This window comes from Oncorhynchus clarkii, chromosome 23 (assembly GCF_045791955.1).
Source record: "Oncorhynchus clarkii lewisi isolate Uvic-CL-2024 chromosome 23, UVic_Ocla_1.0, whole genome shotgun sequence".
NCBI classification, from domain to species: Eukaryota; Metazoa; Chordata; class Actinopteri; order Salmoniformes; family Salmonidae; genus Oncorhynchus; species Oncorhynchus clarkii.
The window spans coordinates 5,312,498-5,327,635 of record NC_092169.1 but is presented as its reverse complement, the minus strand read 5'-3'; the positions used below and the strand labels follow the sequence as shown (position 1 = coordinate 5,327,635).

The 15,138-nt window shown below is 43.2% G+C and overlaps 1 protein-coding gene across 1 annotated transcript in view; it reads right to left on the bottom strand.

Moving 5' to 3' along the window:
- LOC139381414 (serine/threonine-protein kinase 32C-like) overlaps positions 1-15,138 on the bottom strand; it is an 88,830-nt gene that overhangs the window by 24,820 nt on the left and 48,872 nt on the right. The window contains exon 3 of the mRNA XM_071124917.1: positions 1,592-1,743. Coding sequence (XP_070981018.1) covers positions 1,592-1,743 — 152 coding nt within the window. The remainder of the gene's footprint in view (positions 1-1,591; positions 1,744-15,138) is intronic.

Sequence of the window (15,138 nt, the reverse complement as noted above, 5' to 3'; positions counted from 1 at the left end):
CAGGTTTGGGGTCTGTGGGTTTCAAAAAGCAAATCAACTTTGGAAAAAAACATACTATCGTTTTTTCCCTCGAGTCGACAGACGGGAACAGCTGTGGCCTGCCTGACAGGCAGGCCGTCTCCATGTGGGTTTTGCCAGCTTTCTACCTTTGTTTGGCTAAATCTGAACAGTTTGATGGCGACGGTTGAGGATGTGCCTTCCTATCAACCCCCCGCCCCATGCATTGATGGTCTTTGTAATGCAGATTTGATAGCCTGTGTATGGTTCTAGGAGAGGAGTTCAAAACAATGGATAAATTATCCAAACAATATATTCACCGGCAAAGGGATACATAATAACTCAAACTTCCTATTAACCGTCCAAAGCGTATACTGGCTGAGGGGGATGGAACCAATTCCACGCCACTCTGGCATGCCTTGTTGTTGTTGTTTTGTTCCAGCGTAATTTGAGATGGGCTGACCACTTACCCAGTTTCCCTCTGAAGTTGACTTGAATCGCAGGAAGATGAGGTGCGATCTAAGGAGCACTATAATTCCTGCCTACTCATAACGCTGCTGTGTCTTTGTCGCTAATGGGGCTTTTGATGTGCCATAAATGCACAGATACAGAGCTGAGCAGAGCCAATCAGAGAAAAGCTGGGAAACTAGAACAAGGATAGGGCTGTACACTCCTTGAGGGAATTATATATTTTTTAAAAAACACACACACACAGGCCCTACTACTACTACCACCACCTCATTAAAAAACCCTCTGTTTATTTTAGTTTGGAAGCTTCTCTCTGAGAGAAAAAAAAAACAACAACATTCCAGTGTTAAAACTTGAATCATCGCCAACTTTGGATAAAAACTAACATGCATATAAGACTTAGCTGCAGTGTGTGCGGGTGTACTTTTGTCTCGGTGCTCGGTGATCAAGGGTCCGTACGAAATGACTGATGCTCCCTGTATCAATTACTCAGAGGATATTACCCCTGTGTGCAATATCATTCTACCAATTAAACAGGAGCAAAGTGCTTTGGTGTAATATGCTGTAAACACTGTGCTAGCTTTCCAATTACATTTAGAATATGTGCTGCAGAGACACGGAGATAGTTGAATAATGAAGCTGGTCCCCTACTTCACCCAGATATACTCCTGAGGGGGAAGTATTGGGTCAACTTACTTTACATTACAGCAATTAAGAAATGTGTGGTGCAATGGGCACATGGATCTGAATGAAAATAATCTGGTTAAATCTCATGTTCCCTATATAGTGCACTACTTTTGACCAGAGCCCGCATCACCACTTTCTGGGTCCGTTAAAACTGGCACAGTCGGCAGGCATCGACTTATCAAAAGGCTCTGGTCGAAAGTAGTGCACTATAAATATGGTGTCATTTAAGACACAGACCACAGCTGTTGTTTCCCTTCATTTAAACGTTCTCATCTCATTGTCCAATTGAGGGTTAAAACATGCATCCACCCCCAACAGAGAACACACACACACACACACACACACACACACACACACACCCACACACACACAGGGTACCAGCCGAGGCATGCAGAATGTACAAACAGTATCGAAAGTGAAAAAAACACAGGATAGTCACCAGAGGTTTACTAAAAAAACATGTTCTATTTCCTGTAGAATCTCTAGCTCTCTAAAGACGTTTCGGACCTCGTCTCTCTCTATGCACTGCTGTTTGTTCATGTACTTCATGGCGTACATCTTCTCTGTGTCCCTCTTCTGCACGATGCACACCTGCAGGGGAGACAAGGACAGAAGAACAGAGAGTGAGCTACCAACTAACTTAGGACTGGAACCGGACTCACATAAAGCAAGTAAGCAGGGACACACGCAGACACGCACACATTAGTATGCAATGATATCCAGTACACCATGGCATGAGACAATGCCTTTTCATAATGGCTGATGTTACTGCCCTCCATTACAATATTTCCAGTGTGGCATGGAAAACAAGCCACAAACAGTCTCCGACCTCATCATGTTGTGCTCATTAAAACTAGACGTTCCGTGGACAAAGTGGAGAAAAGTACATGTCAAATGTCAAGAGCAGGACAGGGGGTATGGGAGGGAAGCCTCATTACTGTAACATCCAGTCATTAGCATTTTTTGATTTATTTTATTTAACCTTTATTTAACTAGGCAAGTCAGTTAAATAACAAATTCTTATTTACAATGACGGCCTACCAAAAGGCCTCCTGCGGGGACGGGGGCCTGGGGTTAAAAAATAAAATACAAATACAACACAAATATAGGACAAAACAAATATCACAACACAACACTACATAAAGAGAGACCTACGACAACAACATAGCAAGGCAGCAACACATGACAACACGGTTGTGTTGGTAGCAACACAACATGGTAGAAGCAGAAAACATGGTACAAACATTACTGGGCAGTCAACAGCACAAAGGTCAAGAAGGTAGAGACGACGACAATACATCACACAAAGCAGCCACAACTGTCAGTAAGTGTCCATCAGTCTTTGAATGAAGAGATTGAGATTAAACTGTCCAGCTTGAGTGTTTGTTGCAGCTCGCACCAGTCGCTAGCTGCAGCGAACTAAAAAGATGAGCAACCCAAGGATGTGTGTGCTTTGGGGACCTTCAACAGACTGTGACTGGCAGAAAGGGTGTTGTATGTGGATGATGAGGGCTGCAGTAGATATCTCAGATGGGGGGAGTGAGGCCTAAGAGGGTTTTATAAATAAGCATCAACCAGTGGGTCTTGCGACGGGTATACAGAGATGACCAGTTTACAGAGGAGTATAGAGTGCAGTGATGTGTCCTATAAGGAGCATTGGTGGCAAATCTGATGGTCCAATGGTAAAGAACATCTAGCTACTCGAGAGCACCCTTACCTGCCGATCTATAAATTATGGATCCGTAATCTAGCATGGGTAGGATGGTCATCTGAATCAGGCTTAGTTTGGCAGCTGGGGCGAAAGAGGAGCGATTACAATAGAGGAAACCAAATCTAGATTTAACTTTAGCCTGCTGTAGAGCACTTGATGTAGAGCATTTAACACAAAATCCGGGAAAGGGCCAGCTGAGTATAAGACTATCATCTGCATACAAATGGATGAGAGAGCTTCCTACTGCCTGAGCTATGTTGTTGATGCAAATTGAGAAGAGCGTGGGGCCTAGAATTTAGCCTTGGGGTACTCCCTTGGTGACAGGCAGTGGATGAGACAGCAGATTTTCTGACTTTATACACTGCACTCTTTGAGGTTGTTAGCAAACCAGGCCAAAGACCCCTCAGAGACACCAATACTCCTTAGCCGGCCCACAAGAATGGAATGGTCTACCTATAACAGTTAGGATCAGCTTGATCTCCCCCTTTAAATAAAGGACAAACTGTGGCTGCCTTCCAAGCAATGGGAACCTCCCCAGAAAGGAGAGACAGGTTAAAAAAGGTTGGAGATTATATGGGCAGCAACCTTAAAGAAAAAAGGGTCTAAACCATCTGACCCAGATGTTTTTTTGGGGTCAAGTCTAAGGAGCTCTTTTAGCACCTCGGACTCAGTGACTGCCTGCAGGGAGAAACTTTTAGCGGGGCAGGGGAAAAAAAAGAGGGAGAAGCATCGGGGATAGTTGCATTAGAAGGGGTGGGAGATGAGGAAATGTTGGATGGGCAAGGAGGCATGGCTGAGTCAAATAGGGATCCTGACTTAATGACGTGGTGATTAAAGAGCTCAGCCATGTGCTTCTTGTCAGTAACAACCACATCATCAACATTAAGGGACATGGACAGCTGTGAGGAGGAGGGATTATTCCCCAGGTCTTTAACCGTTTTCCAGAACTTCTTGGCGTTAGACCCACAGAGAGAGAACTGCTCCTTAAAGTAACTAACCTTGGCCGTCCGAATAGCCTGAGTGCACTTATTACTCATTTGTCTGAACGATAGCCAGTCAGCCTAAGTATCCGTGTGCCGAGCCTTTCGCCAAATTCAATTCTTGAGGTGGAGTAACTCTGCAAGATCACGGTTGAACCAGGGGCTGAACCTGTTTTTAAGTCTCATTTTCTTTTTGGGGGCGTGTTTGTTAACAATACCACTGAAAATATTTTTAAAAAGAAGGTCCAAGCGTCTTCGACAGAGGGGATCAAGCTGATTCTACACCATTTTACAGAGGCCAGTTCATGAAGGAAGGGTTGCTCATTAAAGTTTTTTAGCAAGCGTCTGTAAAACAGTTATCACTATGGTCAATACAGAAAACATCAGACACCAGGAAGCTATGACCTCAGCTACTGTTACGCAAACGGTCTGCTGCAGAAAATAAACAATGGTTCAGGAAGAAAACTCACTTCTATAAATAAGTACGCATCTCCAATGAAGAACATAGAAAATCAACTGTACCCAGTAAAAGATTCAAGTAATCAATTGTGATATTAACACACTGTTTACACCTATCCCACTCCCACGTTGAGTGATAAAACAATTCATGCAAGTTTGGAACATGTTCACATAGCTTTTATGTGTTTTTTTTTTTTTTTTTTTGCCTCAAACCCCATGGAACAGTTGGAATGACAAAGTACAAGGATGATACAGCCCACCCCAACTGTCACGTCTCAGGTAGTACCAAGTTACTGCGGTGCCGGAGGCAGAGTGATGTGGCTGAGCACACACACACACACACACACACACACACACACAGATCAGTAAAACCTAACATCCACGTGCTGCTCCAGCTATCTAACTGAATTGTCCACAACAGCCCAGGTGTCCTCGTTACAACAGATGGTTGGTTTACAGCATTAGAGGATGGAATGACAGGAGGAAATCTATTACTCTCCAAAACGCAATCTAATTGCCTGCCTCCCTCCCTCTCCCTCTAGCTGGAGCACAAATAAGAACTGCTCTACCACCTTGCTCTCCGTCCCGCTCGTCTTTCCTACTCAGGTTTTTCTCTCTCTGTCAGTCTTTGTCATAGGCTCATTACAGTACAGTATAAAGTAATACCATTTCCCTCCTCCTTGCGGATCTGTGTTAAGTTGTAAGGAGAGAGGGTGTGGGAAGAGGCATTGGGTAGATGACAGAGGACATGTTTGTGGTGGAAGAGGAGAAGCTTGCTGAGTAAAACCAGTCTCCTTCATAAATGGACAGATCATGGGGGGGGGTTGTTTTTATAATTATGTTCTTAAAGATTTTCTTGCCCCCCTCGTGGTGACACCGCGGCTCACAGCCCTCCAGATTTCCTCCTTCCCCCCTTGTTGCCCTAGCCTACACACAGACCCAATTTCCTCAGCCTCATTTCATAGAGGCCAGCCAGTCATCTGCACTGCGCGAGGGGATGGACGATGAAGGGAAATAAAATGAAACACTGCAACTGCTAACCAAACGGCTAAAGCTTTTACCGCGTGTCCCTCTATGGCTGTTAGCTCTTCTCATGACTCCCCTTGTCGCTGGAAAGCATGGAGCGCTGGTGACAGCCTGTGATTTCAGACCCAGAGCAAAGCGGTCTTTCACACTCGAGGCCACAGTTACACTAAACTGTCTTATCGCACCGAGAAGCCAACGACCTATCAGACCTATCAAATCTGCTGTCAAATACCCAATCTCTGGCCCCTCATTTCAGTTCAGACACATTTGTATGACTGAACAAATCACATTTTATTTGTTTATTTTATGTGCCCGAATACAACAGGTGTAGACTTTACCGTGAAATGCTTACCTACGAGCCCTTCCCCTACGATGTAGAGTTCAAAAATAAGAATGACGCTATATACAAGGAGTACCAGTACCATATCAAAGTGCAGGGGTACGAGGTACTTGAGGAGATAGTATTATCTATACTGTGTATATGAACATAAGACTAAAAAAGGAACAGAGTAGCAGCAGCATATACTGTATGATGAGTGTGAAAGTATGTGTGTGTGTGTGTAGGTGTCATCAGTATGCTTGTATGTGTATTATATGTGTGTCTGCGTATGTAGTGTATGTATGTGTGTGAGTTTCTGTGAGAGTGTCAGTATAGTATGTGTGAGAATGTGTGTGTGGGTAGTCTTGCGAGTGTGCATAGGGTCAGTGCAAAATAGGGTCAATGCAGATAGTCCGGGTAACCATTTGATTAACTATATAGCAGTCTTATGGCTTGGGGATATAAACTTCCTCGGAGACTGTTGGTCCGAAACACGATGCTCCGGTACCGCTTGCCGGATGGAGCAGAGAGAACAGTCTATGGCTTGGGTGGCTGAAGTCTTTGGCAATTTTTCTGGCCTTTCCTCTGATGCCGTCTGATAGAGGTCCTGGATGGCAGGGAGCTTGGCCCCAGTGATGTACTGGGCCGCCGCACCACCCTCTGTGGCGCGTTTGCGGTCAACGAAGTTGCAGTTACCATACCGAGCGTTGATGCAGCCAGTCAAGGTGCTCTCGATGGTGCAGCTGTAGAACATTTTGAGGATCTGAGGGCCCATGCCAAATCTTTTCAGCCTCTTGAGGGGGAATAGGCACGGTCATGTCCTCTTCACAACTGTGCAGGTGTGTGTGGAACATGTTAAGTCCTTAGTGATGTGAACACCAAGGAACTTGAAGCTCTCGACCCGCTCCACTACAGCCCTGTCAATGTGGATGGGGGCGTGACCAGCAGCCAGAAAGATAATATATTAAGAGTTTATTCATTTATTCATAGAGAATATTAGCGATTCAATAGATCAGAGACCAATTCTGTATAGGTATAGACAATTGGAATCAAACTGAGCTGAAGGTCTGAATCTGACCATTTTTCATAACTATTAGCTTATGAATATAGGGTACAGTATATACACCATCTAAAATTCAAATCATTGGAGATGGCGAGGACAGATTAGCATGGTGGTCCTAGGACTGTAGCATTGACTGTCAGAGCGATGGCTTCTGGGTCTGAGCCTTTCTCGGGTAATAGACGCCAAAGTGAGCCTAATTAATTCCGAACTGTTTTCTCTAAAATGCTAATGGGCGGCACAGTCCAAAGCATTATGGTCCCGCTGGCTATATTTCATTGTTAAATATTCATTATGAAGCCCTGCTATTCAGGCTAACTTCAGAGTTAATAAATAGGCACAGTAAAAGGTCAACCTTTTTGGAAACTGGGAGTATTTACTTTGGGGCCAGCCCTGAGGATGGTGCCAAACCGCTCGGCAGGCTATCGACTGGGGCATGCGGTGTGACTTGGTGAAGCGCCGTCTAATAAACTGGCACAATCACAGGAACAGACTGTGTGTACTGCCTGCTTCCAGCTTTGTTGGCAGGAGCGGCGCGGTGGACAGCGTTGCCTGGAGGTGAGGCGCCCTACGTAGTGACAACGTTAGCTGAATGGTTGTAATCTCTGGCCACCAGCTGCACAGCACACCTGCTTATCTTGCCTCTAAAGAGGCCTTTCAAAGAGGGACTACCCATCCATTGGTCAGGTTGGATATTGATTTCCTCCCTGCACAGCCTTGGAGAGAGGGAAGTGTGCAGCAGCCGTTTGATGTGGAAAGAGTCGAAGGAAGGGAGGGTGGAGGCTAGAGATGAAAAACACCTGTCCTAAAAGAGATCCACACCTCAATGAAATGCTCAATCACTGGAAAGGATCAAACGACAAACTTAAATTGTTTTGAACATTATAGTTTGTCACTTTCCCCTCCCCTCTTTTCAACAATTCTTATTTAAATCAGTGTTCTGTGACCAGAAAGCAGATAATAATAAATGAGCAAACTCAAATTAAATCACATTTAATTTGTCACATAAATAAACAAAAGATGTAGACTAACAGTGAATTGCTTACTTCCCATTAATGCAGAGTAAAAAATAAATAAATAAAATACAAAGAGTAACGATAACTTGACATTTGGAAAGTATTCAGACCCCTTGACGTTATCCACATTTTGTTATATTACAGCCTCCTAAAATGTATTAAAATAAATGTTCTCCTCATCAATCTACATAGAATACCATATAACAAAATTAACAGGTTTTTAGAAATGTTTGCAAATGTATTAAAAATGAACAGAAATGCCTTATTTACATCAGTATTCAGACCTTTTGCTATGAGACTCAAAATACACCTCATGTGCATCTTGTTTCCATTGATCATCCTTGAGATATTTCAACAACTTGATTAGAGTCAACCTGTAGTAAATAAAACCTATTGGACATGATTTTAAAAAGGCACATACCTGTCTATATAAGGTCCCACAGTTGACAGTGACTGTGAGACTAGTCAGGAAAGAGGGAATGATGAACTGCGCAAAGTACAGACAGATCCTTGATGAAGTCCTGAGGTCTCTGGAGCAGGTTCTCAGACTGGGGGGGTTACCTTCCAACAGGACAATGCCCTTAAGCACACAGCCAAGACAACGCAGGAGTGGCCTCGGGTCAAGTCTCAAGAATGTCCTTGAGTGGCACAGCCAGAGCCTGGACTTGAACCCAATAGAACATCTCTGGAAAGACCTGAAAATAGCTGTGCAGCAACACTCCCCATCCAACCTGACAGAGCTTGAGAGGATCTCCAGAGAAGTATGGGAGAAACCCCTAATACAGGTGTGCCAAGCTTGTAGCGTCATACCCAAGAAGACTGTAATGCTAATGTAAATCGAACATCTCTGGAAAGATGGCTGCCAAAGGTGCTTCCAACAAAGTACAAAGAGTAAAGGGTCTAAATACTTATGTAAATGTGATATTTCAGTTTTGTATTTTTAATACATTTAGGGGTATTGATTGTGTTCGTTTCCATCCCCCCACCAGGTGTCTCCCATCTCCCCTCAGTATCCCCTGTGTATTTATACCTGCGTTCTCTGTCTGTTGCCAGTTCGTTTTGTTCGTCAAGCCTTACAAGCGTTTTCCCCCTTGCGCGTGTCTTTCTATAGTTCCTGTTTTCTAGGTTTTGACCATTCTGCCTGCCTTGACCCTGAGCCTGCCGTTCTGCACCTTGCCACACCACACGGATTATTGACCCCTGCCTGCTCTGACCCTGAGACTGCCAGCCATTCTGGACCTTTTCGAACACTGTCTGGATTACCGACCTCTGCCTGCCCTTGACCTGTCGTTTTGCCTGCCCTTGACCTGTCGTTTTGCCTGCCCCTGCACTAGTAATAAACTCCTGTCTGCATCTGGGTGTTACCTGAAACGTGATAATTTTAGTATAAGGCTGTAATGTAACAAAATGTGGAAAAAGTCATAGGGTCTAAATACCTTCGAAATGCCCTGCATATCAACCACCAATATCTGATATCTTGTTTTATGACCATCTAAATACCATGCTTAAAGAATGTGATCATAAGAAGGAAAATCTTCATGGTCGATTTCAATATAAACTGGGAAAACAAAACTTGCAGGGAAAAAAACTCAGATCACAGACCATTTCAACCTCACTAAAATAATACAAGGACCAACCAGAGTAACAGACGTCCCAGACTCAAATTTATCTGGTGTTCACTAACAGATCTGATCGAATAACTAAGTCCATTACCGCTTCCCTTCTCAAGCCGTTGGGTACTACTCCCAATGTGGGGGTCGGCTCCAGCAACGGGTGGACTGGGAGGGGTATGGTCCAGAGGAGCGTTGTTGGATGGTGGACCTCATCCATAGTCGCAAGCTGTTGCACCAGCTGATCATTGTGTTGGTGGAGTAGATGTCCCTGTTCGCCGACCGTCTGATAGATATTAATAGATATATATATATATATATATATATATATATATATATATATATATATATATATAGATAGATAGATAGAGAAATATATATATATATTTCTCTATCTCCTCTGCTGCTTCCATATTTTTTAGGTAGTATTCTGTAACGTAGACACGGAGTCTGGAAGCAAGTGACGTGTGAGTTTAATGAAAATGAACATGGAATGAATACAAAACAAGAGACGAGTCTAACAAGGAAAACAAACAATACTACCTGATGACTGAAAGAACAGACTGCTAGATAAATGGTACGTTATCAAGGTAGTAATGAAGTTCAGGTGTGACTGATGATGGGGCGCAGGTGTGAGTAGTAATGGGTGCCAGGTGTGCGTAATGATTAGTTGCCAGGACCGGTGGTTAGTACACCGGTGACGCTGAGCAGTGAGAGCGGACGTATACGTGACACCGGCCCCTTTGCATTAATGTAATATTGATTAATATGCATTGACCCCTATAAAAAAATAAAAAATAAATAGAGACCAAAAAAAGGTCATCATAACGTTAACTTATTTATCCATATACTCTTTAGAACTTTGAGTAAGCATAATTAATTAACATTAATGAGGAGACTCTCACCAGCAAACACAAAACAACGATTGTGGACTTGTCAGGAGTCGTAATGGGAGCATCCATTTAAGTAATCGCAAAGCATTCGCTAGTTGTTGCTAGCGCAATCATCTCCTCCATTATCGAGCCTAATCCCACACCCCATCCCTCTGACTCGAAATACCCTGTCCCTGTCAGGGTACTTGGAATCTCTCTGCAATTCTAATGGAGTATAAATTCTTAACTGGACCTGAAAATGTGACAGATACAGTCCATGACTGACAAGGCAAAGAGAATCTTCTACAGACAGGAGAAGGTGCCAAGTGCACGCCGCAAAATAAATAATAGGGGTTTATCCGACAACAAAATAGAGCCTGTCACTCAAAAACGGCGGCAAAGATTTTATACAGCTTATTGGCATGAATAAATACATATCAAAACCACTAATGATTCATTATGTCCAAAACCAGTCATTTTTATTCAAGGAAGGAAATGGTTTTCAGCCTGCTAACGTTCGCCCTACTAGCCTGCTAACATTATCCCTACCAGCCTGGTAACGTTACATTAACACTGACTGAGTCAGCCAGTTCCTATCAACAACTACCTTACAGCTACATTAAAGTAAACCAACATTTTTTAAATGCGTAATGGCATCTAACCAGTTATCAAAGAATGTTAGCTGTATGCATTTATCTTAGCCAGAAAATGTTAGGTATTTAGCCCACTTGCTATTAGCCTAGCCAATCACCACGGTTATGGCTGGCAAGCTAGAGCCCAACGCCTGGAGATCTGCTAAAACACAACACAACTAAAACATAACTGCAGATCAAAAGCAAAAAGTGAGCAGAGACTTACAGATTGTTGGCTGGGTCCTTCCGATGGTAAAACTTTTTTTTAAATGTGCAGGCTGAGTAACTACCAAAACAAAGGTGAGGCGGGGTCTACACCAGCCCAAGGGAGAGTCAGGGAAATCCAATAACTATATAGCGAATTCAAAATAAATAGATTCCAGATATCTGGCAGCTAGCACGATAGCACTAAGCCAAGGTGGGAAAAGTTACAAAACTCCTGTAGCCTACTTCAGAGAAAATGCCGTAAAAGTTGACAAAACAAAAAGGAGAACAGACGAGGTATTACACAACTAGAGCAAGCAGGTATGATTGTCTCTTTCGTTTTGAGGGGCCCATGGCCTGCCGCGCTAACAGGTTCCCACTAGATAACACAGCCACAAAGCCTGTGAAGCGCATGGTGTGGCTAGTGTTAGCCAGCTTGAGCTAGCTACTGAGCTAGCATACGAACTTGGTAGCACATAGTAAATCCTCCATATGACATTGAGAAATGGTGCATTGTGGGTAGTTTAGAAGATATGGAAATAATTTATAAATATTTAATAACCCAAATACATAACTATGTTTGTACTAATAGGTAACCAGATCGTGACTACAACTAAGTTACTAAAGCTGTGTTTGAATACCCATACTAACATACAGTATACTACATACTTAATGAGTATATACACTACATACTGATGGATTCTGGGTTCTGACTCCTAAACTTGGAATAGTGTTAATTATCAGGTATCCTATTGAAATATTGAGTGCTATAGTCTAGGGTCTACACCAGAAGTTAATTGTTATCTGTAGGAGAAATGTATATGGTGGAGGCAATTCAGCTTGGAATGTACTGAGTGAAGGAAAGATGTTGGCAGGCACTGATCAGAGTGGAGATGTGGTTGAGGGAGGAAGGGGACCGAGGTCAGGTCAGGTCATGTTAAGGGAGAAGGAACAGTTTATTGCCCGCGTCACTTAATTTCCTGCCTAGCAACAAAAATGTAATATTTAGAGAGGAGGAGGAGATTCCACCCCAAATTGGGGTATATATACTACCACTGGTGGAACCATGTCTTATGCAGCTGTATAACCCAAAGGGGGAATAAAAATGGTTTAAGCTTTACTATTCATCTGTGAGTTTTACTTGGTTCATTTAGAACCTAACAATACTATTAGTTCATTTTAGTATACTGTAAACGAACAGTATCCTTTCAGTTGAGCATACTAGTCTACCGGAAGTTGATGCTGTTGCTATGCAACATCTTGCTAGCTTGATAGCATAACAAATGACGAGCTAGACATTTTACGATTTCAGGTGTGTTCATAATTTCTATCTGAAGTGCCAGAGTGCGCTCTGTGAGTTCGTAAATCCAGCGCGTTGTCAGATTGTCAGTTTGTAAATTCTGTAAATTCTTGGAGCGTGTAATTTGACGCTCTGGCCAAGGAGGGTTGATCCGAGCGTTCTGACCTCACAACCACAGTCAAGCACCAAAGCTAACTTTCTAACGTTGGCTAGCTTGTTAGCTATTTCCAGACACAAATGACACCTCCCTCTGACCATTTTACTCACCCCAGCGGAGCTGGTTAGGCTGTTTTCATGTTGTCCAGAGCATTGGTGATTGTAATTGTGCTGCTGGCAACAATTTAATTGCGCTTTTTTTTGCAGACGCTTACTTACACCGGCCATATATTCAACGGGTGTTGAGCGTTCATAAATTCATCAGTTATTCTGCGCTCTGGCACACTCAGACGAGAGTGCTCTGAAATCAGAGTAGATAGGCAGAATTAACATTGTCCATTGAAAACACACCACAACTATACCACTTAGCTAAGAATGACGTGAATAATCAAGTCAATAAACGTTGGGTAGTTAGTTAGATTATGGTTAATATACTGCCTGGCAAATTCGATGTATTAGTAGCCAACTGACGTTACGTAACTAGCTAACACACTGTCACGAATCCCGCTTCCTGAGTCTGTGTTTGCCTGTGTTTCTGTCCTGGAGTGTGTTTCCGGTGTTCTGGAACGCACCCTGTCTGGTTGCCGGGCGAATTAGCTTGTTGGGAGATCGATGTTCACCCGCACCTGTATCCCATCAGTAATCTGCACACCTGTCCTGATCATCACCTCTCACCTTCAAACACCTTTGAACAGTATGTTGTGCCATAGTATCAGCCTCAAGTTGGATAGAATTTGTTTTGTTGTTTTTTACGTATTGCTTGCCTTAAACTTACCTCCGTTTGTTCTGTCTTCAGTTACTCACCCGGATCATTTACCCCATTCCCGCCTGGTCGTCGGAGGATTCCGCTACCCCATTGGATCCACCTATTTACTCCCATCAACTCACCACCGCTGCCCGCTACGCCACCTGGATATATCTACCCATTCACATTCACTTGTAAATAAATACTCACCTTCTTCCTACTCTCCTTGTCCTGGTCTGCTTCTGGGTTCGATTTTGAAAGAACTTGACACACACAGGTACATACTGCTGTAATGTATGTGGTTCGTAAGGATAGCATAGCTAACAAATTCTCTGCCAACATCACGTGTAACGTAACTTATTTGAAAAGCCATTACTTTATTACATTGCTCAATATTTTCTTAACATTTGTCATAATTAATTAAAGCAATTAATTTGTGTCCGCTCTCGTCGGACTTCAGCTGCATATTTTGCACCATTTTCTTCAAATCTGAAAATGCTGTGAAGCCACACTCATTTTCTGAAGAATTGCATTATGGGCCCTAAAAGCAGGGAAAATTGGGTAGGTGGAGTGTGCCCCTTCAGAAAAATTGTATATTTAAAAATGGGAACACCTACAGTGCATGACAACATAAAAAAATAGAAGTGCAAGGCTTTATCGTTGGCATTTCTACAGAAATATTTGCTAATTGACTAGGAATGCCTTGAAGATTGACCAGTCGGTTGCGATTGACCGGTTGATGACCACTGCTTTAAGAGATGAGAGGGAAGAACTTCCTTATATTTCCGTTTAGGGCCTATGTGCTCCTGTTTCTGGGGAAACACAAGTGCTCACATACTGTATATCAACATCTCATATTGGGGTTTCAGGCGGGGTGTTGCGTGAGAGGGATAGGTTTGGTTTTGTCAGTATAATAGTGTAGCGCATATCATAATGTATGCAAACAGAAGTAGGACGTGATTGAAACAGAGAGTGATGTAAGCATAAAATAACATACGCCAAGACACACACACAAACAAACAATAGGATGTAACATGGGCTCTAGCTGTCTGTTTTGTCGAGAGGCAGTGATGAGCAAGGCAAATACTGTATGTTCAGGCTCTGATGAACTTGTCAGTCACAGAGAGAAGAGTAAATAATCCCCTTTATTTAATTAATTCCCCTCGCCATCTTCCCTTATATCGCTAGTGACAGGCGGGAGAAAAATGTTTACCGAGCTTGGGGGCCATTTTCAGAGCTACATGACGCACTTTTAAGGCTGCCATAGTCATCAAAACAGCCTCCATTTGACTGCTTGAGCTTGGCCTCAGAGCGAGATAGTAGAGCTTAACAGGATGGTTTGTTTTCTCAGGAACTGTCGCCCTCCTAGTGCCGGGGAAGGATGAAAGAGCTTTCCCATCTTACTAGTTCCTTCACACCATCCTGTGGATATAAGTGTATGGAGGTCCAAACAACAGCCTGCCAGCAGTCAATAAATTATAGACTACTATTCGTCTCGCACAACTATGGCTATGTGAGAAGAAAACCCTTAGTAAAACAGCTTTACGCTTTAGCTGGGATATTTGGAATTAATTGGAAAAAATATAATATGACTAATCTCTAGTCATTCAAACCGTTCCTTACAATACTGTAATAGTATGTTAGGTTGGATACAGGGGTCCCACAGGGATGTGTGCTCAGCCCCCTCCTGTACTCCCTTTTCACCCATGACTGCGTGGCTACGCACCACTCCAACGCAATCATTAAGTTTGCTGACGACACAACAGTGGTAGGCCCGATTTCCAACAACGACAAAACAACCTATAGGGAGCAGGTGAGAGCCTTGGAGGAGTTGTGCCAGAAAAATAAACTCTCCTTCAACGCAAAAAAAACAAAGGAGCTGATTGTGGACTACAG